The following is a 26,203-nucleotide window of genomic DNA, read 5'->3' on the forward strand; positions in this document are numbered from 1 at the left end:
CAAAATTTAAAGTATGTTTTATTGATTCAGAGATTGAACAAGGCAGCATTTTGGTTTGTAAAAAGAGGCAAAAAAATCCAATTCACTGTCGCTTCCAGTGTCAAGTGGGAGAGGGGTAAAATCCTATGTATTTCATCATTATTTTAGGAAGTTCAGCTTTTCCAAGATCAGAAAGATGGAAGGCTTGGGCTCGAGTTCAGGTCCCTGATGGCATCACACAGGAGCAGAAAGCTCCTTAGACCACCTTTGCCTTGTTTTAGGAAGGCCAAAATATCCAGGAAACGAGGGAAGTACAATTTAGTCAGCTATTTTCTCCATTACAGAGCTAAGGAGTCATTTCACATATTCATTTTGGTCCTACAATAGGGGAATTAAGTTTAGGAAGCAGAAAAACAAATTCTACAACGACCTTAGAGAAAAAAGAAACCATGCAGAGCTACCAAGCAATGGCAGTACCAGGAGTCCCATTTGGAAGCTTGAAATTGCACCAAGTCCAACGCTCATCGCAGGGCAAAGGCTCAGCGGTCTGATCTTTGGCACAGAAATCCATTTTCATACAATACAATGTGTTCTTCCTCCCCAAACACTTGTCTCTCTTTTTTTTTTTTTTTAAATTAAAGAAGATCAATCTCCTCTTGAACATGATTCTGATGAGAAACAAACCACTCTGCCTTCTCCTTCTTCCCCACCTTTCCTCTGTTCAGCCGTGATCCCCACCACCATCCCTCCCAGCCCTCCCTTTCTCCCAAGGGGAAGGGATGGAGTGAGGTGATGGAGCATGCAGCCTTTGGTGGTGTCTTGTCTGGCCTATGGAGTCACTGAGCTGGAATAAATGGGAAACAAAAAAACAAAAAACAAAACAGATTTAAGGAATAAAAACCAAACAATCATGGTTAACAGCAGAATGAGGCTGACATGTAGGACAGATGCAGCTCACACATGGGGGTGGGATGCGCTGTTTCCCAAATCCAGGCAATTTAGTGGGAATCTTCCATTAGATTATTGCTACATGGGCTCCCCTTCTCAAGAGATTCAAGTACACTCAAGGGACAGTTTTTTGTCATTCTAGGCAAACAATTAGGCAGTAGTGGCTCCAACACACACTCAATTCCATGGCCGCCTATGCCCAGTCTTCTCACATTCCTGAACTAACTGAAAGCCGATAGGAGCTGCCACCAGAGCATCTGTACCCAGCACCCCACTAGCAGAACCACCGCAGAGTCTCTGTTGTGGTGAAGCAAGAGGAAATACCACTGCAAGACAGTGGAAGTTGGGGAAGACCCAAACAGAGCAACAGGTTCTAAACTTCTGTTTTCCCTCCACGCCCCTTTCCATGCAGTCACGTGATTTCAGAGAGAGTAGCAGTGACAAGACCGCTTTCAGTTTCTGGGGCTATTTACAGATTTTTGAAAGGGGGAGGGAACGGCTGTACTTCACTGGAAGGGAAGTTGAGGAGCAGAGTGTGATTAACAGTAAATCATGAACTAAAGGAGAGAAGAATCCCTCCTGGCTGACCCCCAAACTGAATGGGCCGTCCCTCAGGCAGCTCAGCATACAGACTCCACATCTCCTATACACAATGAGATTACACAGCCTATTACACCAAGTCAGCAAAATACACTGAAGGTTAAAGGACACTCAGCTTCATCTGGGCCAATAAGCATTTATGCCAGAAGCTTCCACACACTGTTGAGATTTCCACACAGAACAGAGTGCGTTCCTTTCATACCAGCCTTGTTTTTACTGTGAGGGCAGCATGACCTCTGTCACGTTAAAATCAACATCGGGCAGCCCAGGTTTCAGCACGAGCACTTAGGCTTGCTTGAGAACCTCAAGTGCATTTCCATGATATCATAAGGAAGGTCAGAAGGGCTCAAGGACACTCAAAGCTTTTATCACATGCTCCTTGAAGAATGACTTGTTTGGAAACCTTGAGAAAACTACACTAAGGGCTTGCTACATCATCTCCCGTGATCAGGGGATGAGGAGACAGCGGAATCCACAGAATTTGCTTCCCTTCCCACTCCCTTTCCAAAGGGGGGTCTCCTACGGCCTACGCTCACCTTCCCCCTTTAGAGTCAAACCCACTGGGATCCAGATTCCCCTCCAAGAAAACCAGGCTGGTTACAGTATTGCTCACACAGTATAAAATAATCGGACATGTACCACAGGGTAAAGGCTTGTGTTCTAAAATGGTGCTAAGCAGCACATTCTCCACTCACACATTTTGCATTCATTCCTCCTCCCACACAGACGAGGCTCACTTCCTGCAAGCAGACAGAGCGTTTTATTTTCCCGCAGCCGTACGGTGAAGCATGGAAGACAGCACTGACCTGTGTATTGCAAGCTTCCCACCCCCGAAATCAGCCATGACCTCCAGTACTCCTGCTAGTCCCAAACTGGGTCCCAGCCAAACAGACTGACCAGTGAAAAATCAGCTGTTTTCCCATTAACTAGGACTCTTTATAAGAAACCAAACTTTCACTTTTGACCCGACTGGATGTAAACATGTTGTTAGCAGCAAATGGCTGGTACATTAGCTCACTGCGCCCCCTACAGGCTATATTCTCTCTCTCACACAGGTATATAGAAACATACCAGCATGTTCGCATAGGCCAGAAAAATAGACCAGCAACTACTTGTTTAATGGACACTTTGTCCAGCCCCGTCTCAGCCTGTCATCCCCCCTCCTTCCGCTCTCTAATTGGCCGTTCCTCTCCCTGACCCCACAGGAAAAGGGAGTGCGCTGCACTAGCTGAGCCCTAAACAAACATAACCAGGTCTTTACATGTGGCTTTTGAGAAGGCTGCCAAGATGCTGGCAAACACCACATCGGGGGACTGGGAGGCATCTATGGCCGTATGGATCCCTCGTTTGGTGTAGTAGTCTACCAGTGGGGTGGTCTGCGTGTGGTAGGACTTCAGACGAGTTTTCAAAGCCACTTCGGTATCGTCAGAACGGCGGATCAAGGGCTCCCCAGTGGCCTGAGAAAAGAAGAAGACAGTGAACAGGCCAAATTGCAGCTTGTTACAGCCCAGCAGAGCCCTCCCCTCCATCAAACTCATCTCTAGTCAAATGGAGGTGACAATATGTGAAGACAGGGCAATAAAAGCTTGGTTATTGGTCTGACATTGAATTGAAGAAAGAAAAGGAGTACTTGTGGCACCTTAGAGACTAACCAATTTATTTGAGCATAAGCTTTCGTGAGCTACTCTGAAACCCATGAAAAAATGGGTGTTTACCACTACAAAAGGTTCTCTCCCCCCCCACCCCACTCTCCTGCTGGTAATAGCTTATCTAAAGCGATCACTCTCATGTGTATGATAATCAAGGTGCGCCATTTCCAGCACAAATCCAGGGTTTAACAAGAACGTCTGGGGTTGGGGTAGGAAAAAACAAGGGGAAATAGGCTTGAATAGAAACTGGGAGTGACTAAGTCATTATGCAAGGTAACCTAAGTTAATTGTATCCAATTTGCAAATGAATTCCAATTCAACAGTTTCTCGCTGGAGTCTGGATTTGAAGTTTTTCTCTTGTAATATCGCAACTTTCATGTCTGTAATCGCGTGACCAGAGAGATTGAAGTGTTCTCCGACTGGTTTACGAATGTTATAATTCTTGACATCTGATTTGTGTCCATTTATTCTTTTACGTAGAGACTGTCCAGTTTGACCAATGTACATGGCAGAGGGGCATTGCTGGCACATGATGGCCTAATGTCAGGGGACACCATCACAGGGCCTAATAACATCAGCCACACTATCAGAGGCTCGTTCACCTGCACATCCACCAATGTGATATATGCCATCATATTAGGCCCTGTGATGGTGTCCCCTGAATAGATATGTGGGCACAGTTGGCAACGGGCTTTGTTGCAAGGATAGGTTCCTGGGTTAGTGGTTCTGTTGTGTGGTATGTGGTTGCTGGTGAGTATTTGCTTCAGGTTGGGGGGCTGTCTGTAGGCAAGGACTGGCCTGTCTCCCAAGATTTGTGAGAGTGTTGGGTCATCCTTCGGGATAGGTTGTAGATCCTTAATAATGCGTTGGAGGGGTTTTAGTTGGGGGATAAAGGTGACGGCTAGTGGCGTTCTGTTATTTTCTTTGTTAGGCCTGTCCTGTAGTAGGTGACTTCTGGGAACACTTCTGGCTCTATCAATCTGTTTCTTCACTTTACCAGGTGGGTATTCTAGTTGTAAGAATGCTTGATAGAGATCTTGTAGGTGTTTGTCTCTGTCTGAGGGGTTGGAGCAAATGCGGTTGTATCGCAGAGCTTGGCTGTAGACGATGGATCGTGTGGTGTGGTCAGGGTGAAAGCTGGAGGCATGTAGGTAGGAATAGCGGTCAGTAGGTTTCCGGTATAGGGTGGTGTTTATGTGACCATCGTTTATTAGCACTGTAGTGTCCAGGAAGTGGATCTCTTGTGTGGACTGGACCAGGCTGAGGTTGATGGTGGGATGGAAATTGTTGAAATCATGGTGGAATTCCTCAAGGGCTTCTTTTCCATGGGTCCAGATGATGAAGATGTCATCAATATAGCGCGAGTAGGGGCGTTAGGGGACGAGAGCTGAGAAAGCGTTGTTCTAAGTCAGCCATAAAAATGTTGGCATACTGTGGGGCCATGCGGGTACCCATAGGAGTGCCGCTGATCTGAAGGTATACATTGTCCCCAAATGTAAAATAGTTATGGGTAAGGACAAAGTCACAAAGTTCAGCCACCAGGTTAGCCGTGACATTATCGGGGATAGTGTTCTTGACGGCTTGTAGTCCATCTTTGTGTTGAATGTTGGTGTAGAGGGCTTCTACATCCATAGTGGCCAGGATGGTGTTATCAGGAAGATCACCAATGGATTGTAGTTTCCTCAGGAAGTCAGTAGTGTCTCGAAGGTAGCTGGGAGCGCTGGTAGCGCAGGGCCTGAGGAGGTAGTCTACATAGCCAGACAATCCTGCTGTCAGGGTGCCAATGCCTGAGATGATGGGGCGCCCACGATTTCCAGGTTTATGGATCTTGGGTAGTAGACAGAATATCCCAGGTCGAGGTTCCAGGGGTGTGTCTGTGCAGATTTGATCTTGTGCTTTTTCAGGGAGTTTCTTGAGCAAATGCTGTAGTTTCTTTTGGTAACTCTCAGTGGGATCAGAGGGTAATGGCTTGTAGAAAGTGGTGTTGGAGAGCTGCCGAGCAGCCTCTTGTTCATTTTCCGACCTATTCGTGAGGACAACAGCACCTCCTTTGTCAGCCTTTTTGATTATGATGTCAGAGTTGTTTCTGAGGCTGTGGATGGCATTGTGTTCCGCACGGCTGAGGTTATGGGGCAAGTGATGCTGCTTTTCCACAATTTCAGCCCGTGCACGTCGGCGGAAGCACTCTATGTAGAAGTCCAGTCTGCTGTTTCGACCTTCAGGAGGAGTCCACCTAGAATCCTTCTTTTTGTAGTGTTGGTAGGGAGGTCTCTGTGGATTAGTATGTTGTTCAGAGGTATGTTGGAAATATTCCTTGAGTCGGAGACATCGAAAATAGGATTCTAGGTCACCATAGAACTGTATCATGTTCGTGGGAGTGGAGGGGCAGAAGGAGAGGCCTCGAGATAGGACAGCTGCTTCTGCTGGGCTGCGAGTATAGTTGGATAGGTTAACAATATTGCTGGGTGGGTTGAGGGAACCATTGCTGTGGCCCTTTGTGGCATGTAGTAGTTTAGAAACTTTAGCGTCCTTTTTCTTTTGTAGAGAAGCAAAGTGTGTGTTGTAAATGGCTTGTCTAGTTTTAGTAAAGTCCAGCCTCGAGGAAGTTTGTGTGGAAGGTTGGTTTTTTATGAAAGTATCCATTTTTGAGAGCTCATTCTTAATCTTTCCCTGTTTGCTGTAGAGGATGTTGATCAGGTGATTCCGCAGTTTCTTTGAGAGCGTGTGGCACAAGCGTGTGGCATAGTCTGTGTGGTATGTAGATTGTAATGGATTTTTTACCTTCAGTCCTTTTGGTACGATGTCCATCTGTTTGCATTTGGAAAGGAAGATGTCTGTCTGTCTGTATCTGTACAAGTTTTTTCATGCAGTTGATAGATTTCCACTCCATACGGCTAAATGCAGTGCCTTGCATAATGACAGGTTTCAGAGTAACAGCCGTGAGAAAACCTGGATTTGTGCTGGAAATGGCCCAACTTGATTATCATACACATTGTAAGGAGAGTGATCACTTTAAATAAGCTATTGCCAGCAGGAGAGTGGGGTGGGGGGAGGTATTTTTTCATGCTTTGTGTGTATAAAAGATCTTCTACACTTTCCACAGTATGCATCCGATGAAGCGAGCTGTAGCTCACGAAAGCTTATGCTCAAATAAATTGGTTAGTCTCTAAGGTGCCACAAGTACTCCTTTTCTTTTTGCGAATACAGACTAACACGGCTGTTACTCTGAAACCTGCCATTGAACTGAAGGTCATTTAAATAAGATCTCAGGCGAAATGTATCAGTAGCTCACATACATCGTCCTTCATGTGCTCTTTAGGGGGGTTGAACTCCTCATGGTAAGAGCGGCCACTTGCTGGGTGGATCAGCCTAAAACCGAAAACAAGGGTCAGCAAAATACCTCTGCACTCATGACAGGAGGACAAACAAACACCAGTCAGCATGGGAAACATCCACAGCAACACAGATGTTTGTCGCTCTATCAATAAATTTGCTCGAGTCAATTCAATCAAGCAGCTCTTCAGGGAGCTGAAGAAAAGAAGCTGTACTGGGGGGGAGTGGAGGAGGAATCTTCTGGAAATCCAGATTTTAAAGGGCTAGGTGATGTAATGGAGAACTTCTTCTGGACCTAAACGGTCAAGTCTGATCCAGGACAACGATGTTTGGTTGCACTTCATCTTGCAGGGTAATACAATGAAGCAGTGATAACACCAGAGAAGACACAGCATAAGGCATTAGCATTTCACATTTCTCCTTGATGCTTAGTCATATCACCAACCACTATCCGTGGCACAGACGGATAGACTCTGTTCAAGGAAGGCCCAGGATGGGAATAGCAAGGCATGCTCCAGGTCAGCACTGAGGTGTGACAGCAGAACCGTGTTATGTGTGTGGAGCAAAGACTGAAATAGCAAAGGCTGAAGCAGGCCAGGATTGAGGTGCTTTGACAAAGCTGGCTCCACCCAGTGCTAAAACTGTCCCAGGAACCAAAATTCATTACTTTCTCCCAAAGCATAGGGAAAACAATAAGAAAAATGGACCTGGCCTATGTGTGGAGGAAGGAGAATTATTACCGTCCAGTGATCCTCCGGATGAGTAAGGAGTCAGCAATGCTGAATTCAATCACAGAATCTAGCTTCTCACTTCTCTTCTCCATGAGCTCATCCAGCTGTAATAGAAAACATTCCCCTTAAGTACACAGATTCTCTGTAGCAGTGTGAGTTCCGACATAATCAAGTCTCCTCTAGAGACATGGCTGGGGGTAACAAGAGCTACTGAGCTAGAGGATTTGAAGTCACATACCATCTCCGCCTGCTTCACTGTGCGAGGGAAACCATCCAGCAGGAAGCCATTTTTGCAGGGAGGAGTCTGCAGGTTTTTCTCAATGAGTTCCACCACCATCTCATCACTCACCTTAGAAGAAAGTCATAGACACCTCATTAAAAACAGTAAATAGACCAGATTAGTCCCTCACTGTCCTATCTTAAGCACGATGGACCATAGGGTGCCCTCATTTACATCCCTAAAATTCAGTTGACTTCACCAAACATTGTCTTCACACCTGCTAGCCACGGAATATACCCATCGGAGCCTAGGGCTCATGAGTACCTAGTCTGTACCTGCTCCTATGTGCAACAAAACCGAGGCAAAATAGCAGTGTTAACCATGGGTATGCGTAATATAATTGAATGCCAAGTATTGTTAATACAATGCAAAATCTGCAAGTTGAAACACATCCTAGTCAGGAAGCAAAAGGTTCTCTTTTGCTATGTGTGTGTATGTAACATGTAGATAACAAGACATACCTTTAACAGGCTCAATGAGCACAAATAATACACGCCACAATGTGGGCCAGTGAACAGCATTATGAGATTCTTAACTTGTGCATTCGCTGATCGTGGGATAGATTCCACAGACCCTACTGGCAGGAGTCAACCACTATAACACAGATTAAGGATTTTTTTTTTTTAATTTTGATTATTAAAAAGGTGCTGAGAAATGCACAATTTCACCGTTTCCCCTGTAGAGACAGACAGGCCCCATTCCTGCAAAGTTACATACAAGTTTAACTTTAGGCACATGAATAGCCCCGTTGACTTTAACTGACGTGCTTCAAGTTAAGAACACGTATAGGTGCTTGCAGCATCTGGGCCTTGCTTGGCTTCCTTATATTCCAATCTGAACATAAGATTGGGATGAAGCTGACTGTGGAAGACACCAATTCAGACTAGTGTCCAAATGTTATTGGTTTAAACCTAAAGTAACTCCGCACTGACTTCAGTGAAGTTACTCCTGATTTATGCTACTGTAGCCTAGCAGAATCTGGTCCTCAGATGGGCTAGGGTATGTATACACATCAACTAGAAACCCATGGCTGGCCCGTTCCAGCTGACTCAGGCTTGCAGGGCTTGGGCTGCAAGGCTGTTTCATTGCTGAATAGACTTCTGAGCTCAGGCTAGAGCAGGGCTCTAGGATCCTGCAAGGTGGGAAGGTCCCAGAGCTTGGCGAGCCCAAAGTCTACACAGCAATGAAACAGCCCCAAAGCCTGATCCCAAGACAGCTGGCGCGGGCCAGCTGCAGGGTTTTCTCTGCTGTGTAGATGTACCATTAGAGGCAAGAGCCATAAAATGGATGATACAATAAAAGCTGGGTGGTTTGGCTGGAATTTAAGGTTATTTCCATGATTCTGTGGCTGATGCAACCCTTCTTTTACAGGAAAGCTACATTATTTTAAAAAAAGTAAACAGTCCAAGAATGAGCTTTGGGAATTGCTGTACTTCCACTAAACTAAGTTATCTTAAAGCCAGAATATGCTAATACAATATATTGCCAATGCAGTGTAGTGTTCCCAGCAACACACACATTAAAGATAACAGCCAGTCTTTCTAGATAGTGCTCCTATCTTCCATAACCAGTTGTGATATGGCAGGCTCATTGATGCAATGCAAACTCCACGTGAAGGGATGACGATAAGCAGTCTCCCTGTGCTACCACAAAGCCTTCTGGAGGAGTTTTCTTAAGAGTATTAAAGCCTGCTATTGGCAAATAGCATAATTCAGTGTAACACACGGGGAAAGAAGAGGAAAGAAAAGGGGGAGACTTGAGGTCTGAACCTGGGAATATAGTTATGCAAAAAGGGAGACAAAATGATGCAAGGGATTGAGCACCAGCCTGGGAGTAAGCAGACCTGAGCTCAAACTATTATTTTGAGCTAGTTACTTCACTCCCTGCCTCAGTTTCCCCATTAAGAGCTTTACCCACCTTGACAAAATGCATTGAAATCTATGGATGAAACGTGCCACAGGTAACAAGTATAGCCATCATCTGGGACTCCAAACCAAGCCATTTTCACACGGAAGAGTTGAATGCCCTCTGTAACTGTGAGGGTAAATGGTCTTAAGGCTTTATTTTCACCTTACAAATTACAGGTGAACCGCAATTATCTGAAGGACTCCGGAGATATATATGAAACCTTCAGATAACTGGAATCTTCACTCTGCAGGGCTTAGGGGCACCATGTGATCAGGAGGCTTGGGAGTGCAGTAGTGATAACACCTGTTCCTGCAACCCCAGAGACATAACCACGGTTTGGGATAACGGAGCATTTATTAGCCAGAAGCTGATTAATCAGGATTTACTCTATGTTCTGTGAAACTAGATAAACCAAAAGGGAAAGCTAAAAGCTAAGAAAACAGGAATTTTAAGGATCTATGCAGGATAGGGAGAAGCATCTTTACAGGACGTCTTTCCTATGGCCTTACAGGGAAGGTGTGGGGAAATCACACATTTCCCCTGGAACTTGTTCTTAGTTTTCTGGTCTGGATTTGTCATTGGTTTCAGCATTTCTACATGAAGGACAGCCGTTTGATCACCGCAGGCTTGTATTTTTTTTTAAATGCTTTTTTCAGTCCTCTCAATATACCCAGATGATTGGCACTTTCATTAGCAATATCCATCTCACTATACTCACCAGCTTCCCAGCATCCATAGTCTCCTTCAACCTTTTACCCAGCTCCGATCCTGAAGCCACCATGGCCCTCAGCATGTCACCTGTTGCCAGGTGGCAAACGCAGTATGTTTCAGCAAGCTTAGGAGCCTATGATGGGAGAAAACAGAATAAAAAGTGAATCTGGTGTAACTTCCATGAACAGATCCCATTGATTCTCCACAGGTGAAGTTTTTAATCGCAGGAAGTAATTTCACCTCACAGTGATGGAAGCGATATTAAAAAGTTAAGGGTTAAAACCCAAACAGGGTTTGGTAACGTTGGTACAAAGAAGATGGTTTTGCAATGAGAAGCAGACAACATTATTTTAACATGGTCTGGGGCCAAACAGCATGAAGGACCAAGGAATTTGCAGTAGCCAAAAGGGGAAGATTAACTAGAAATCAGCTGATGCAAGAAGGCCGAGAAATTTTATTCCTTCACACGGGTGAGATAATGTCTCGGGCAACCAAAGAGCTAGGGAGAGTGCTAAGTATTCTTAGAACAACATGGAGTCTATTGGAAGAGGCCGGGGGATAAAGAAAATGGAGGGGTGGAGCAGGGAAGGCACCGGGAGAAGTGGAGCTGGCTGGCTGTGTGGAGCGGTCATGTCAGGGGGCCGATGGGTGCGGGGAAGCATGTTCCGAGAGTAGGATTTTGGAGCCAAGAACTCCCGGGTTCTATTTTCAGTTCTGCCCCGTTCAAGTAATTGCTCCAGCTCTGCACCCCAGCCTCCTCCTAAACAAGGTGCAGAAGATGCGTCTTAACGTCCAGGGGCGCGCGAGGGTAAGCAAAGCTTGTAAGTATTTGTAACGTACTTTGCAGACAAAGGCCAGCCCAGTGCTACACATCAGTTACCATCAGAGATTAACATGTGGGGAGAGCGGGCTCCCGGGGCCTAGTCCCCCCCACGGGCGGGGGCCGGGGACTCCCGGGGTCTAGTCCCCCCCACGGGCGGGGGCCGGGGACTCCCGGGGTCTAGTCCCTCCCCCCCGGGGACTCCCGGGGTCTAGCCCCCCGGCGGGGGCCGGGACTCCTGGGTTCGCTGCCAGACTCCACTTGTGACCTTGGCCGCCCCCGACGCGGGGCCCTACCGGGGATCACCAGGCCCCGCGCAGCGCCCGGCCGCTCACCTGGGTGCCCTTGCCCGCCCCGGGCGGCCCCAGCAGCACGGCCCGGAGGCCCCTGCGGAGGCTCCGGCCTTCGCCTTCCCGGCTCTGCGCGTTCGGTGCCATCGCCGCGGCCCCCTCCGCCCGGCCCCACGCCGCCTGCCCTCCGCGAGCCCGCCCACCCAGCACTCCCATTGGGCCGCGGAGGATCGCCCCGCCCCCACGTCTGACTGACTGACACACGGGGTAGCCAATCGCTGCTGCACAAGGGCGAGGTGGGGGGGATGATTGGGCGCATCGGGGCGAGGGGCGGGGCTTATCCGCCACAAAGGCTGCAGGCGGGGGTATAAGGGCGCGGGAAGGTCGTATCGGAAAACCCGGGCGGGCGCAGCGCCCCCTGCCGGAGGGGAGGGGGGCGTCTCAGCCATGGGGCGCGCCAGGACTCCTGGGTTCTATTCCCTCGTCTGGGAGAGGAGCAGGCCACTGCGGGCGCTCAGTGCTGGTTACACGGCATCCCACTGCGCCCTGCCCAGCCCCTCTCTCTGCAGCAACCACGTCCCCGGAATCGTTCTTCATCCTGGAAGGCTCGTGTTGCACAGCAGAGAGCCCACGTGTAACAAAGCCTTGGCTGGGATGGTTTAGCTGGGGACTGGTCCTGCTTTGAGCAGGGGGTTGCCCTAGATGACCTCCTGAGGTCCCTTCCAACCCTGATGTTCTATGATTCTAAGAAGCCCACCTTGGCTAGTGAGGATTTCGCGGTTGTCACTGCTGTACCAGACACGCCATGCTCGCTCGGTGCTTCCTGGAGGTAGCCAGGAAAGAACTCACAGTGACCTGTTGCAGAAGCACAGGTGCCGGTCACTGTTTCCTCCTCAGCTCTTAGCAGTACAGGGTGTCAGGCACAGAGTTGGGCAGTTTCACAGACACACACACAACTATTGCGCTATATCTTGTCAGAAAAAGATACACTGGGCCTTTGTCAGGAACGCTGGTATGTGATTGAGGAGTAACCGGGCAGTGTGAAAACCAATTCAGTGTGCTGAGGGACAATGAGAAGCCTGTTGGATAGTGTCTGTGTGACCAGTAGGTCGCTCACCCGCCTTATCTTTCTGTCTGGAGGGCTGCATTAGAAATATAAATGGCACAGGCTGGCATTGGAACTCCTTGGCCACCCTTTGCAGAGAGTGTGCCAAAGGGAATTCCCCAGGAAACTCGCACAGGGGAGCTGCTCCCATTCAGAGGACAGGCTGACCCTTGGAATTATCCTTACAGCAAGGCACAAGGCAGACTGAGAAAAGCCTGTGGCCGTTGGATGTCAGTGTGGAGCCTCACTCAGTAGCAGCATCTCCAGGACAGAAGGAGGTAAGGTCTGTTTCCAGCCCCTGTTGGACTCTCCTGCCAGCTCGGAGATTCCACTCCTTGCTGCTGCTCCTGAACTAACCCGGACTGGGATAGATCTCTCATGTGTGAAACAAGCAGCCACTTTTCCAGTTAGTAGCTCCCAAGCCATTCCCTTCTGCCCTGTCACCCTATTGCTAAGGGTTAATGTAACTATGAACAAGTGATCAGGAGTGCCCTACACTTGTCCTTGTGATTGCAACCCTAAACAACACCTCATTACTTCCCCAATACTCATTCCCTGAACCTGTTTGCCTCACACCTTTTACTAGTGTTAACTCATTCCTCCTTTAGAGACATAGTTTTATGTGTGGGGCAAAACAAATACAGTTTTTATTTCTATGGGTAATTCAGATCCTTCATATGCCCTCCTTGCAGTGAGAGGGGTGTAAGCTCTTCACTTAGGCCCCAATCCTATATGGGCAGACCTCTGTGCCTACACGAAGCTTCACTGAAATCAATGGGGCTCCACACGGCCGCAAGGGACCACTGTGTGTATGTTGAGCTTTCAGGATCAGGGCCCTTGAGGGTAAATTATTGAGGGCAAGGACCATGTGTGTGCTCTCTATGTGAAGTGACAGGCACACCTGTGGCCTTATAAATACTGTATTTGCACAACATTTTCCCCTCCGATTTCAAAGGTGGGGAAACCAAGGCACAAGAACTTGCCTAAATCAGCAGCAGAGCGGAGACTAGAACCCAGGAGTCCTAAGTCTCAGGCCTGTGCCTGGTCTACTGGATCATGATGCCTCCATCACCTGTATCTTTTCTGGAAGACTTCACTGACTGGTTTTCTTCCTCTGCCCTTTTCCCTGCTCTCACTTTATCTCTGAATCTGTTGATTTCTTCTTGTGATCCCTCTCTTTTGCCTTCTATAACAATAACCCCAGGAAACCATGTGCTTCCAGCATTCCTTCCCATCTCCTGTTAGCCAAAGCCCTGTGCTTGAGGGTGTGTAGCAGTTGGAAGGATGGCACTCCCCGTGTGTACCCTGCTACATTACTCAGCCCTCTCTGGCTCCCCTCTCAGTAACTGGGGGATAATATTCATCCAAATCTGTAGCATCCTTTGGGGAAGCCATAGCCTTAACTGGATCTGTGTAGAGAAGTTGTGACAAAAGGAAACACTGTTGCCATCTTGCAACCTGCTGATTCAATACATTCACTCAGCTGCCCGTGTTTCCCATTTACGGGCATGGGAATGGGAGTTACTGATTATTAAGCATGACTCTTAGCTGCCCAAGCTGCTGTCTGGCTCAAGAAATGGAGGCAAAAGTGGGAGGGTTAACAGGCTATCTCTGAGTAGACGGTACAGACCACAGCTGCATGGCCTCATTGCAGGGATTTGCAGGGTAGGAGGGCTCACCCAGCTGTGTAGACTTTGTGTATGCAACTCCCACAGCACAGGGCTCCTGTTCCCATTGGACTCCACAGGACTTTTGCTATCATCTCCAAAGGGAGCAAGATGGGGCCCCGTGAGAGGAATGTGCTCCTGCTGGGGCTAGGATCTAGGCCCAGCTTGGGGAAGGGAAGTGAAATCCTCTTTTTGGTGGACTCACTCCTTGACTGTGCAAAGTCACCCTTAACTGACAGCGATCATTTAAAGAGCAGGCTAGAGGGAGTGTGACTGGAAGTCTCAGTTTAAAGTCTTGTCTGTAGAAGGATTTGGTTTGCTGGTTTGACTGTCATCAGAATTGCCTGGATGAAGACTTCAAGCTACTGAGGGATTGGTCCCATCCCTGACTGCACCTCACTTGACCTGCCACTGTGGAGTCATCAATAGCCATGGGAACCAGCATTGGGGTGCAAGGGCTGGTCACCCCTGATGAGAGCTGGGTTTTGCAGACTGCAGAGGAATCCTCCCTCCTCTCGCTGTCAGGATGGCAGTGGCTGAATCTGAATCCAGATTTGGCTGCAACCAGAGAGGGCTGTTTGTAGCCATCTTGAACCTTTGGATCAGCATGAGCTGTCAAGAGAGGATGCCTGCAGAGGCAGCAGTGAGCCCTGGAGGAGAGAGGACGCAATTAGGAAATTCAGGCCTGGAAGTGCAGAGGCCAGTGTCTCCCTGCAAGGCCCTGTTCTCCCTAGGCTCATAGCCCAATCTTTGCAGGCTATTATCAGCAAAGAACTCTCTGCTCTCCTCCTGGCATCTGAGGACCAAGTGTTTTTCAAATCATAGTAACTCCGCACCTGCTACGGGGAGGGAGGTAGGTAACTCTAATTAGTCCTTGTGCTCACCTGTCTGTCTGTCTCCACCTGCTCTCTCTTGTATAATGCTTTTTTGATTGTAAACTCTTTGTGGCAGGAGCTGTCTGTTTTGGGGTTTGTACAGCATCTAGCACAATGGGGCCCTGATCCATGAGCGTGGTTCCTAGGCGCTAGCACGATACAAATCATACAGGCCGGGATTCTAACATCAGGAGAGGGGAATTGTCCTGTCCAAGGTCATGTGGGCAGTCAGTGGCAGAGCCCTGGTTCCCAGGCTTGTGCCTCAAATGTGAAATCAACCTTCTTCTCTGGGGTTTGCCACCCATGAGTGAACCCTAGTTTAATTCTTAGGAATGCCTGTGTATTGCAGACACTAGGTATCCCCTGATCAGCAGGCAGACCCTAGCATGCTCCAGAGGAGCAAATACCCATCTGCCCTGAAGTCAAGAGCTACTGTTCTGGTATTGGAGCTCCTGGCTTTCTGTGACACCCTGGGCTGGAAAGCACCTGGCAGATAAGAAAGCAGCCAAGGAAATGAACAGTGACCAGCTGGCTTAGCAGAAACTGACTCAGAACAGGGAAGGAAAGAGAGCTCTCGCACCTGGGTTCATATGGCCTGTTGCCACATGGCAATATAGCTATAGAGCAATCCTGCCTAGAATATAGCTCTGTGTTATTCAGGATTGCATGGGAACTGAGTAGCCTGCCAGGTGTGGGTGTGTGTGATAATGCCTCTTTCTAAGCATTTTTCTTCTAATGGGGGCCTGAGCCTTTTCCATGGCCCAGGTAGGCTGTTCTGGCCAGTTTTCTGACACTGAGACAAGAGTGACATCTAGCCCCATCTGGGCTTGAAGGCAAATGACACCTTTTTGCGGTGGGCTCATCCTCTTATCCACAGCAACCCAGCATATGACGGAGCAGACAGCTGCTGATTAATTCCCCACATAAACGGGGCTAATTCAATTAGCTTTCATCTGAAACATACTGATGAACGGGTTCCTCCAGAACTAGAAATAACAATGCTCAGGCCCTTAACATTTAGTGCTGCATAAACACGAATGAGCCTGTCAGTTCAGGGTAACTGCACCTGTATTCCTCCTTCGTGGTCCACCAAGGGCAGCCCTTTTAGGCTCCCAGCTCCTCATCTGACATCTCTCTTGAATAGAGACCCATGTTTCCTTCCCTCCTGTCCAGCCTCCACGCTTCTGTGCCTACGCTGTGATATTCGCAGCAAGCCAGACTGTCTGTGCTTAGCTTTCTCTTGGAAGTCTATAGACAGCTGTAAATGCCAACAGGTTACCGCACGGCTCTTTATGAGCAAGCACCTTTATTCTTCAGGTGAAAGCATTACAGAGTAAACGTATTTAAAACAATAAAAGAATCAACCCACATGCTAATAAGATTATCAGCGATTACGCCCTCCCCCTTTCCCCCAACAAGGCTCTGGTAGGAGTCAGTCCTTCAAACCCCACAAAGGGTTTTTTTTCTGGGGTTACAAGTTCATAACAGTCTTAGGTTATGTCTGCACTACAGACCTTACAGCAGTACCGCTGCAGCTGTGCTGTAAGGTCTCCCATGTAGCTGCTCTATGCTGATGGGAGAGAACTCTCCCGTTGGCATAATTAAAGCACTCCCAATGAGTGCTGGTAGCTGTGTTGGCAGGAAAGCATCTTTGGTCACCCAGGCCTACAATAAGACATAAGCTTTGCATTTAATACAATGGACTCCAAAGATACTTCGCTTAATTAAATAAGGTATTTCAAGGATATTGCGGAACATTGCTACATCTGTCACAGAGCCGATCCTCCCAATGTGCCTGGGAGGTAGCGAAATATTTTTATCCCCAGTGGGGAAACTGAGGCATGGAGAGGGGAAGTGTCTTGCCTAGGGCCACACAGTGAGTCAGGGTCAGAACTCCTAACTAGAACTTGAGATTCCTTGTCTCTCTAGCCTGTGCTAGACCATGGAGGGAAATGGGCTTCTGCTTTCCTTCCCCCTCATCTGGGATTAAACCACATTCTTGGCTAGAGGGTTTACTATGAAGTGACACAGCCATAAGAACGACCAGACTGGATCAGACAAATGGTCCATCTCACCCAATATCCTGTCTTGTGACAGTGGCCGGTGCCAGAGGCTTCAAAGGGAATGAACAGAGCAGGGCAATTTATCAAGTGATCCATCCCTTGTCGTCCAGTCTCAGCTTCTGGTGGTCAGAGGTTTAGGGACACCCAGACCATGGGGTTACATCCCTAACCATCTTGGCTAATAGCCATTAATGGACCTATCCTCCATGAACTTACCTAATTCTTATTAGAACCCAGTTGTACTTCTGGCCTTCATAACATCCTATGCCAATGAGTTCCATAGGTGAACAGTGAGTTGTGGAAAGAACTACTTCCTTATGTTAGTTTTAAACCTGCTGCCTAATAATGTCATTGGGCGAACTCTGGTTCTTATTTTCTATGAAGGGGTAAAGAATACTTCCTTATTCGCATTCTCCACTCCAGTCATGATTTTATAGACCTCGATGATATCCCCCATTAGTCATCTCTTTTCTACACTGAACACTCATAGTCTTTTTAATCTCTCCTCATACGGAAGCTGTTCCATCCCCCTCATCATTTTTGTCGCCCTTCTCTGTACTTTTCCCAATCCCAATATATATCTTTTGAGATGGGGCAACCAGAACAGCATGAAAACTCGCACTGTACTTTACAGAAATGAAAAGACGCAGACCTTGCTACAAAAAGCTTACAGTTTCAATGAGACCATCTCAGGAATGACCACAACAGCTGAAAGAAAGGGAGGTGATTGCTGAGCCAGTGCTCCTTCCAAGTGCAAATAAACAAGATGTGGGACACATGTTATGGAGAAAGCTCAGAGGAACCGATTTTTACATTTGAATTGGTGACAGCCACGTGGCAGGCAGGTGCTAGCTGCACCGAGCTGGTGTAGAGAAGGGACGTGGAAGTGGTAGAGAGGGTCTGTCTCTCTCCTTTATTTGCCTCTCTACAACTCATGCTGATTGTTACACTGAACTAGCAGCCCTTGCAGAGACACTTTATACCAGCGCAGACTAAACAGATTACAAAACGCCAACCAAAGCAGGAGCAGAGGAGTCGGGGGTGAGGGAAGGATAGGGGGGAGCCTGTCTAAATGGACTGGCAGGCACAGGGGAGGAGGCAAGAGGGTGGGGATGGTGGGGGAACCTTTCTTGGGGGGTTCAGTGAGGAGGACAGCTAGGGGTGCTGGGTGCCCAGTAGCCGCAGTGGAAACGGGGTTGGGAATGGGTGGGGAAGGGACTGTGTTGCTCTGTGCATGTTCCTGGTCCCGCGTGCGAACCAGCGGGAACTTGCTCTATCCCCCTGCAGAGATCTCAGATCCCCAGCAGCCAAAATCACCCCACCTCCCCCACTACCATCATCAAACCTCAAGCAGGGAGGGAAGTGTGTTATCCTGAAACTCCAGGGAACGCAGAAGAGCTCGTTCACGGTGTGTCCAGGGATTTTTGAGAAACCACTCCAGAGCGGGGAGGCTCCTAAGACTGGAAGCAATATGAGTAGGCCCTACCAAATACATGGTCATGAATAACACGCCACGGACCGTTAAATTCGGTCTTCCTGCCCATGAAATCTGGTCTTTTGTGTGCTTTTACCCTATACGATACAGATTTCACAGGGGAAACCAGCATTTCTCAAACTGGGGTCCTGACCCAAAAGGGAGTTGCGGGGGGGGTCACAGTATTGCCTCCCTTATTTCTGCGCTGCCTTCAGAGCTGGGCGGCCAGAGAACGGCGGCCGTTGGCCGGACACCCAGCTCTGACGGCGGCCCCCCGCCAGCCGCAGCACAGAAATAAGGGTAGCAATACCATGACCCCCGTACAATAACCTTGCGACCCCTCCCCCCCCCACAACTCCTTTTTGGGTCAGGACCCTACAGTTACCACACCCTGAAATTTCAGATTTAAATAGCTGAAATCATGAAATTTACTATTTTTAAAATCTCATGATTGTGAAATTGACCAAAATGGACCGTGAATTTGGTAGGGCCCTAAATAGGAGCCCTGGAGTCAAGCCGCTGAAATCCACAGCGGTACAGTAAAGCTGTCAGCAGCCCATGGAGTCTCACCCATCTGGGATGATTCAAGGCATCACCAAAGAAATAACCGTGTTGGTGACAGCCCAGTGTTTAAGCTGCAGGAGGCCTTTGTCCTCCTCCCACCCCCAAAGCCCTCTTTGGCCCTATTCCTCTCCCCACTGGGACTTTCCAGCGCCACACAGCTCATGTTATTTCTGCATTACTGCCCGGATGAGTGAGTGGCTTCCTGCCAGGGCTATACTGCATGCCTGCTCGTAAGGCTCTGCTCCAGCAGTCGGGGAGATCAGCTGCCTGTCTGTCAGCGAATCGATAGCTGGGTGCAGAGCAATCAGAGCCTTGTCCTCATGCCCCATAGGCAGCCTGCACACTGCCCCCTCAGCAGCCTGGGGCCTGCCCAGCTGCCTGCTTTCAATGGGGATGCCATAGAGAGTGCTTTGTATCCGGCTCAGCCAATAGGATTGCTGAGTTTGGTTGCCAAGGCCACTCTTGTGAGTCAGAGGTGGGCGGGAGCTGTGTATATAAGGGGTGGCAGAGCCTCCCCAGGAGGGCAGGTTGAGTTGGTGCTGCTTGCATGGTGTAGGCTTGGGAGTGGAGGAGGAGGAACAACCACCGCTGAAGCCAATTCACTCTCTGGGGAGACCCATGGGCAGAATCCGTTTAAATGCTTTTTAAGGTAACAGAGGAGAGGCAGGTTCCCAGCAAGCGCAGAGGAATCAAGGGTTGGGGGAGCCTTTCTGGGGCAGCTGGACTGGCTGGGAGGAGGTGAGGAGGGGGGTGATGGGTGCCTTTCTGTGGGGAGTGGGTGAGGAGGATGGCTGGGTGCCAGGTGGGAGCAGAGGAAATGGAGGCATAGGAATGGTTAGGGAGGGGACTGCTCCGCTGTGTGTGTGTACCTGATCCCTCTTGATAACCTGCTGGAACTTGCACTCTTTCCCCTCTAGAGATCTCGGATCCCCAGCAGCACCTGTGCCTCGGGGAGTTGCAAAAGCTCTGAGTTCACCGGAGAGCCCCCCTGGTATTACACCTAGCCCCCCAGGAAGGAGGCTTTGGAACTCGGTAAGGAAAAAACATCTGGGGAGGGTGGGGGGAGAGAGACAGGGTATACTGCATGTTCTCTTATATCCAGTGCAGGCTGAGTCAGACAGGGTCTGGTCCTACCTTTATTGCTTATCAGTCCTGTGCCCATGCAGCTCAAGATGATGGGTGGGATGAAGGTCATTGATGTGTTTGGGTGGGAAGAAACCAGAAGAACTCTTGTCCCCTCTAAACTCTCCCTCCCCAGCTGCAAAGTTTCAATAATTTCAATGTATTTGCTCCATTCTCCTGGGAGAGCTTTCTTTGGCTTGCATTATTATTTGCTTGATCCGTTACAAGATAGTGTGTCTTGGGCCTGCAGCTCTTAGATCAGAGTGTGGTTTGCTCCTTCACCCTGCACTAGGAATTGCCCAAGCAAAGCTCTGCAGAGGGTGAGAGAGGCTGTGCAGCTCTCAGAAGAAGAGTTTGGGGATTATTTTTATCACTTTAGATAAGGGCGACCGCGTTGACCCAAAAGACACAGGGCTGAAAAGCGAAGGCCCCCCGGAGTCAGAGCTCGGACCAGAAACGAGTTCCTGCAAGCCTTTGTGGTGTCTTAACATCCTTAGATTATTGGCTGGAGTTAATATAAGGCAAGAGATCATTAAGGCTACACAGTTCAGCATTGACATTGGGGGAAAATATCAGTGTGCATCCTTAACTCTGCCCCCTGTACGTATGCATGATGCCACAGCTGGCTCTCCAGCTGGTGTAGCTCCATTGAAGTCAAAGGAGCTACGCTGGTTAATACCAGTTAAGGGTCTGGCCTGTCCTGTTTAATTCCATGACTGGCTGGCAAACCATGCGATCTCCTACTCAGGTCTTCTAAAGATATTCATGCTGCTGCACCATTTTAGTGGCATGCCTTGCTCTGTGTGTGCTTGGGAAATGAGGTCCATGAAACTCATCTCCTGGAAAACTACACCGGGAATCCTGGCATAACACATGGGAGGTGGAGCCCTATATAGGAGAGTGTGAGGGGATATGTTCTGGCATACATTGGCAATTTAAGTTTACAGCTAAGTTAGCTTTGTCATTAACTGCACCCTTCATTGCCTGGGCATCACCTGAAGGAGGCTGCAAAGACACCATATAGTCATGGCTGCTGCTGAAACTATTAAACTATGTCCTTTATAGAAGCAAACTTATTCGCTAAAAGGTCTGTCACCTAAGAGGTACTGGCCCATTGCCAGTATACAAGAGTAAAACTGAGACACAAAGCTACATGCATGTATCTAAGTAAGTCTGTTGAGAAATGTGATATTGAATCGTGTCTAAGAAGCACAGCAATGTGTGTTCATCTCATTAAAGACTGTTATATGCTATATGTGAAAGAAGGCAACCGTCGAGCTGTGTGCACACTGGCACCTCCTGATCTCTGAGAACTTAACTGTGCAACCTTCATGTTTTCTGAGTGTAGGCTTTTCACGGGGGAACTTCCCAATTATGGAGTCTATATTTTCCCTATAAAAAACTAGGATGTTCGTCCAGACATCCAACACACTAGATCTGGCACATCTTCCCCACCTCATGATAGGAGCCCCCTCTTCTGTGATGTGACCCTTGGGATCTGGGCAGATTTTAGCCTACGCCATGCACAGTGAAGGAGGCAAGGGCTCATGTGGAACCCTGCCTCAATCACTGCACGCAGGCACAGGCACACACGCTCCATTTTTTCACAGCGAATTGAAGTTAGCCAGTTTGGCCTTACTTAACTGAGTGTGTTTTACAGGGGCTGGCCCACAACATTTTGGCACCTGAGGCGGGGAGCTCAAATGACGCCCCCCCATGCCCCCTCGCTTGGGCCAAAACTTTGAAACTTTGGGTCCTAGTGGCACACCCACCCCCCAGTCTGGCACCCGAGGTGGCCGCCTCCGTTCGCCTCATGGTAAGGCCAGCCCTTAATTAGCCGGGTCACTGCCGTAATAAATAAGTCATCAAAGAGTCTGTGCTATGAGACAGGACTCCAGGCTTGTTCAAACACACAACTTAAATTTAACTTAAATCAGTTTAATTCAACCCAATGCAGCTTTTGTGTGTGGACTTGTATATCTGTTTAAAACTGGTTATATTAGTTTAGCTCGCACCTGTAAAGTTACTGGCACAAGCTAAAGTGATATAAACCCAGTTTAGTGCCATAGAGGAGTACAGTTGGGTGAAATTTTTTGCACAAAATATTTGGGGGAGGGGGATGAAAAATACAGGTCCAGCAAAAGTGAAATGTTTCATGACTTTGTCAATTTCAATGAATTGTTTTGGTTTTAATAAACATTCTAAAAAACCAAAATGTTTAGAATTGTTTGGTTTGAAATTTTTTGTTTCAAAATCTCCTCTAACTTTAAAAAAAAAAATCAAACATTTAAAAAATTTTCAAATTCCAAATGAAATGTTTTTGACCCAAAATGATTCTTCAACTTTTTGAAAGTGCCAATGAACTAAAAAAAAATAAAAATAAAAATCTGTTACTTGCTCAGCTTTGTCGAGGCGCGTCCGCATACAAAGTTTCAGTGGTTAACTGAATCGGTATAAAATTACACCTTTAGTTACAGCAGTACAAGTTTATGTGTAGACCAGGCCTTAGAGAAAGTGCCAGATGGGGATGGTCTCTGGGGGTGGACCCAGAAACCCCACTAACAATCTTCCTCCTTCTTTACAGTGTGTTGCATACTTAGAAATTACTTCCTACTGAAGGAGGCTTTAGAACTAGCAATTGTCCTAGATCTGGACGATGAGTGGGTACTTGGACGAATCAGACTTTATGATGGTGGAGGAGGGCTTCACCACCAGAGACCTCCTTGAAAATCTCCTCATGGAGGTCTCCCAGACGGTAAGCGGCACTTAGCTTCTATGGGCCCTTCCTTCCCATCCACTGGCCCCGATGTCATGTGGCATCTAACTGTAGGGGGGCTATTTAACTGTCACTCTCCTCTGATGCATAAGGATTTGAGACGCTTTAGTGCAATTTCTCAGCATCTCACAACTTCTTCTGGACAGTGAAGCGGGAGCAGAATTTTGTTTTCAATTTTTGTCTGTGCACATCTGCGGGAATGGCTGGCTAGATGCTTAACTGGACATATGCACATACAAACACCTGATTTGCATGTGCCTATAAGTTAGCCATATGTGCTTGTGTGCATACATTGGGCTTGCCTATCTTAGTTGGTTTGGGGCTGTTTGTGGCCCTGTCAGCACACAGTTGCAGCCCATGTGACATCCTGATGTCCATACAGGTAGTATGTAGATTGTGTGGATGTGGCCCACGTAATACACAGAGAGTTGCATATGCGGCCCGCAATGGTAAATAGGTTGAGAACCACTGTTTAGGGCCAGAGTGGAGGGAACTGGGCAGTGGAATCTTTGTATTGTTGGGGACAGGAGACTTGCATTGCAGAGACCAGGGCCTGAATTCTCAGTTACACTGAAGCTTCTTTACACCATGCTGGAAGTGTGAGGGGGCTTTAAAGTGGATATAAACATAATTTACACCCCTCGCTGCATTGCCACAGTGGTGTCAAAGGGCCTTTGTGTCATCAAGAATCAGGCCCAGGTTTGGGTGATTCCCCCACTAAAATGCACCTTAATGAAAATGCTCCCACTTAAAAATGACCGTGGTGACATTGTTGCTAGATAGTTATACAACAGGATGGAAAATGCTTTTGAATTTGCCAGCACTTCTGTGGAATTTCTCGTCCTATTTTTGACCTAATTCGAATATCAGTGTATGGTATGGAAGAAGGTCATATTCCAGCTGTTAGTGTTTTAAGGGTTTTCTTGCCTGCTGGGCTTGATAATGTTGTGATTTGGGGAACAGATAGTTATTTGCCAGTGGACTGGGGGAAAAGAAACAAAGGAAAATCACATTTCTAAAAATCTTTTTGTCTAAAAATATCTCATCTGTTCCACTTTCCCCCTCTCTTATGCTTTGTAGGGCTCTTTCCTGGGCTTCATTCTTAGCCCTTTGCTTCTCTTCAAATTAAAAGAGCTGATTTGATTGTGTGTGTGTGGCGCATCTCAGGGGTGCGCTCCTGCCCATTCTTCCCAGTGGTGGACTGAGTCCCACCAGAATCTCGCTGCCGCTCTGAGAAGACCATATTGAATTCCTAATTGAGGCTTTGTGCTGATATCCGTCAATCGCAGGTTACCACTAACTGCCCTCAAGCTACACCCCTTCATGTCATGTAGTTGTCCCACGGTCAGCAGAGCCTACCCCTGCGCTGGGCGAGTTGAAGCAGCTGTGAGCGTGGAGTTCTTTGTCACACTGGGCATTCTGCTGGTGTCTCGATGCAGATGGCACGTACATCAGCTGGGCGGGGTGTGCACCAGTGGCCATCAGTTGCAAGACTTGGTTGTTGGGCATCATTTGCAGACTTCACTGATTTCAGTTCCAGAAAGACTGAGTCTTAGCAAGCCCCCAAATTGGAGGGACCTTGATCACTGGACATTTAGGGCCTGATTTGCCCCTTCTTTATGCGGGTGTAAATCAGGAGTAACTCCACGGGCATCACTGTGGTGTGAGTGGAGAATCAGGCTCTCAGTTTTGAGTCTGGTGCCTTTGCTGCTCTATGAAGACTCTGCAACGCTCCTTCCTTGCGGGAGGGAGGGGCGCTGAGACCACTGTTTGCCGACTCCAGTCTCTTCCCTCTAGAGCGACAAAGGGGCCTTTTTTGTGGCAGACCTGGGGGACATAGTGAAGAAACACCTGCACTTCCTGAAGGCCTTGCCCCACGTCAAACCTTTCTACGCTGTTAAGTGCAACAGCAGCAAAGGAGTGGTGCGGACGCTGGCTGAGCTGGGGGCAGGATTTGACTGTGCTAGCAAGGTAGGAATAAGGGGAAAGAAGAACAACTCTGGGCCCCAATGTCCCTGGGGTGCGGTGGCTAGATCTGTACCCTGGCAGGTGGTGAGGGAACCAGCCAAGACACGGTATGGCAGCACAAATGTTAAACAAGCTTAGTGCAGATTGCAGTGTCCTAAACTTAGTCTGGAGCGTCCCATGCTGCATTTACATTGGAGGGAGTCTCCCCCTTCCGGCAAAACAGTAAAAATGCATCCTGGAAAATCTGCTTCCCGCAGTTGGGTGTTCCAAACTCGAAGGCAATCATTCCCTTTCACCTGAATTTCCTTGTTCTACACGTCTCCTGGGCAGCAGAATCCGTCTGTAACGAGGCATGTCCTAAGTGTGTTGGTTTTTTCTGGGACATGCTGCCACAGCCCACTCTTAGGTGGATTCAAGGCTGAGTCAGAAGCTCCCTCTTGTCTCATTAACGGGTTTTTTGGGTGGATCAAAGCAAGGCTATTTATTTCTTTGTGATTCAGAGGAACAGGTTGCCAAGGTGGCATGTATTTATATGTCTTAAGAACAAAGCCTAAGGGAAAACAACAAAGCCCGAGAGGCCATGACAATGAACGGAGTTCCACACAGCCTGAATGCGCTCTAAACAACTAGCAGGGGGAGAGATGCTCGTTTCTTCCTCCTAACACCCTGTGAAGCATTTTGGCTTAATGGATAAGGGCTAGGTGGCAGTGTTTTTATTACATATCTTGTGGTAACCTGGTCCATCCAGCTTGCCTCCTGCCTTTACAGACCTACCTTCCTTGGTCTTGTGTTTCTAGTGATGTGTTACTGCTGTCTCTCGCTCCAGACACACAGTCCACCATGAGCCCTGTGGGCAAACCCACCTTTCTTCATCTGTGTCTGGTTCCCAGGAGAATCCCAGGCCTGAATCCTGGTGAGTTACCCTTGGTGAACCCACAACGTGCATTAGAATGTCCCAGGCCTGGAGCCCTTGATTTCATAACAACTTGTATCCCACAACACTGAGTTCCCCAGGGGCTGATCCACTTACACCCTGCTAATAATGCTTTTTCTATCTTGTTGCAGACGGAGATTGCATTAGTTCAGAGCATTGGGGTCCCACCTGACAAGATTATCTACACTAACCCCTGCAAACAGATCTCACAGATCAAATACGCAGCCAGCCACGGGGTGCAGCTGATGGCCTTCGACAATGAAGTAGAGCTCGGGAAAGTGGCAAGGAGCCATCCACATGCCAGGTTTGTGTATAAACTCTCTGGGTATGGAAGGAGGAGGCTATTGAGGCTGGAAACAGAGATGGACCAAAGGTCAGTCTCTCAATCTCCTCCAGAGGGTGAACG

The 26,203-nt window shown here is 48.2% G+C and overlaps 2 protein-coding genes across 10 annotated transcripts in view; one reads left to right on the top strand and one right to left on the bottom strand.

The window, feature by feature from the left end:
* AK2 (adenylate kinase 2) lies at window positions 1-11,452 on the bottom strand. Of its 3 annotated transcripts, none has more exons than XR_005222829.2 (7): window positions 11,295-11,452; window positions 10,147-10,272; window positions 7,479-7,589; window positions 7,250-7,344; window positions 6,473-6,545; window positions 2,334-2,984; window positions 1-823 (listed from the first exon to the last, which is right to left on the bottom strand). XR_005222829.2 is itself a non-coding variant. In XM_043532181.1 (7 exons), exons 1-7 carry the CDS (start codon window positions 11,394-11,396, stop codon window positions 808-810), a joined length of 714 nt encoding a protein of 237 aa, XP_043388116.1. In that variant the 5' UTR covers window positions 11,397-11,452; the 3' UTR covers window positions 1-807. The 3 variants fall into 3 exon arrangements, 2 of the variants coding, with proteins under 2 accessions (XP_043388116.1, XP_037737827.1); XM_043532181.1 differs by having other exon boundaries at window positions 1-818; window positions 2,789-2,984; XM_037881899.2 differs by having other exon boundaries at window positions 2,789-2,984.
* AZIN2 (antizyme inhibitor 2) overlaps window positions 10,702-26,203 on the top strand; it is a 22,561-nt gene continuing 7,059 nt past the window's right edge. The window contains exons 1-6 of one of the 7 annotated variants that reach the window (XM_043532178.1): window positions 10,702-10,960; window positions 12,543-12,632; window positions 19,915-20,029; window positions 22,704-22,874; window positions 24,693-24,866; window positions 25,929-26,101. In XM_043532178.1, the coding sequence (XP_043388113.1) occupies window positions 22,776-22,874; window positions 24,693-24,866; window positions 25,929-26,101 (446 nt within the window). In that variant the 5' untranslated portion in view covers window positions 10,702-10,960; window positions 12,543-12,632; window positions 19,915-20,029; window positions 22,704-22,775. Of the gene's footprint in view, window positions 10,961-12,542; window positions 12,633-14,343; window positions 14,875-19,503; window positions 19,647-19,914; window positions 20,030-22,703; window positions 22,875-24,692; window positions 24,867-25,660; window positions 25,777-25,928; window positions 26,102-26,203 lie in introns of those variants that run through there. The other 6 variants (XM_043532179.1, XM_037881990.2, XM_043532177.1 and 3 more) reach the window with 6 other exon arrangements.

Source organism: Chelonia mydas, chromosome 19, assembly GCF_015237465.2.
Source record: "Chelonia mydas isolate rCheMyd1 chromosome 19, rCheMyd1.pri.v2, whole genome shotgun sequence".
Classification (NCBI taxonomy): Eukaryota; Metazoa; Chordata; order Testudines; family Cheloniidae; genus Chelonia; species Chelonia mydas.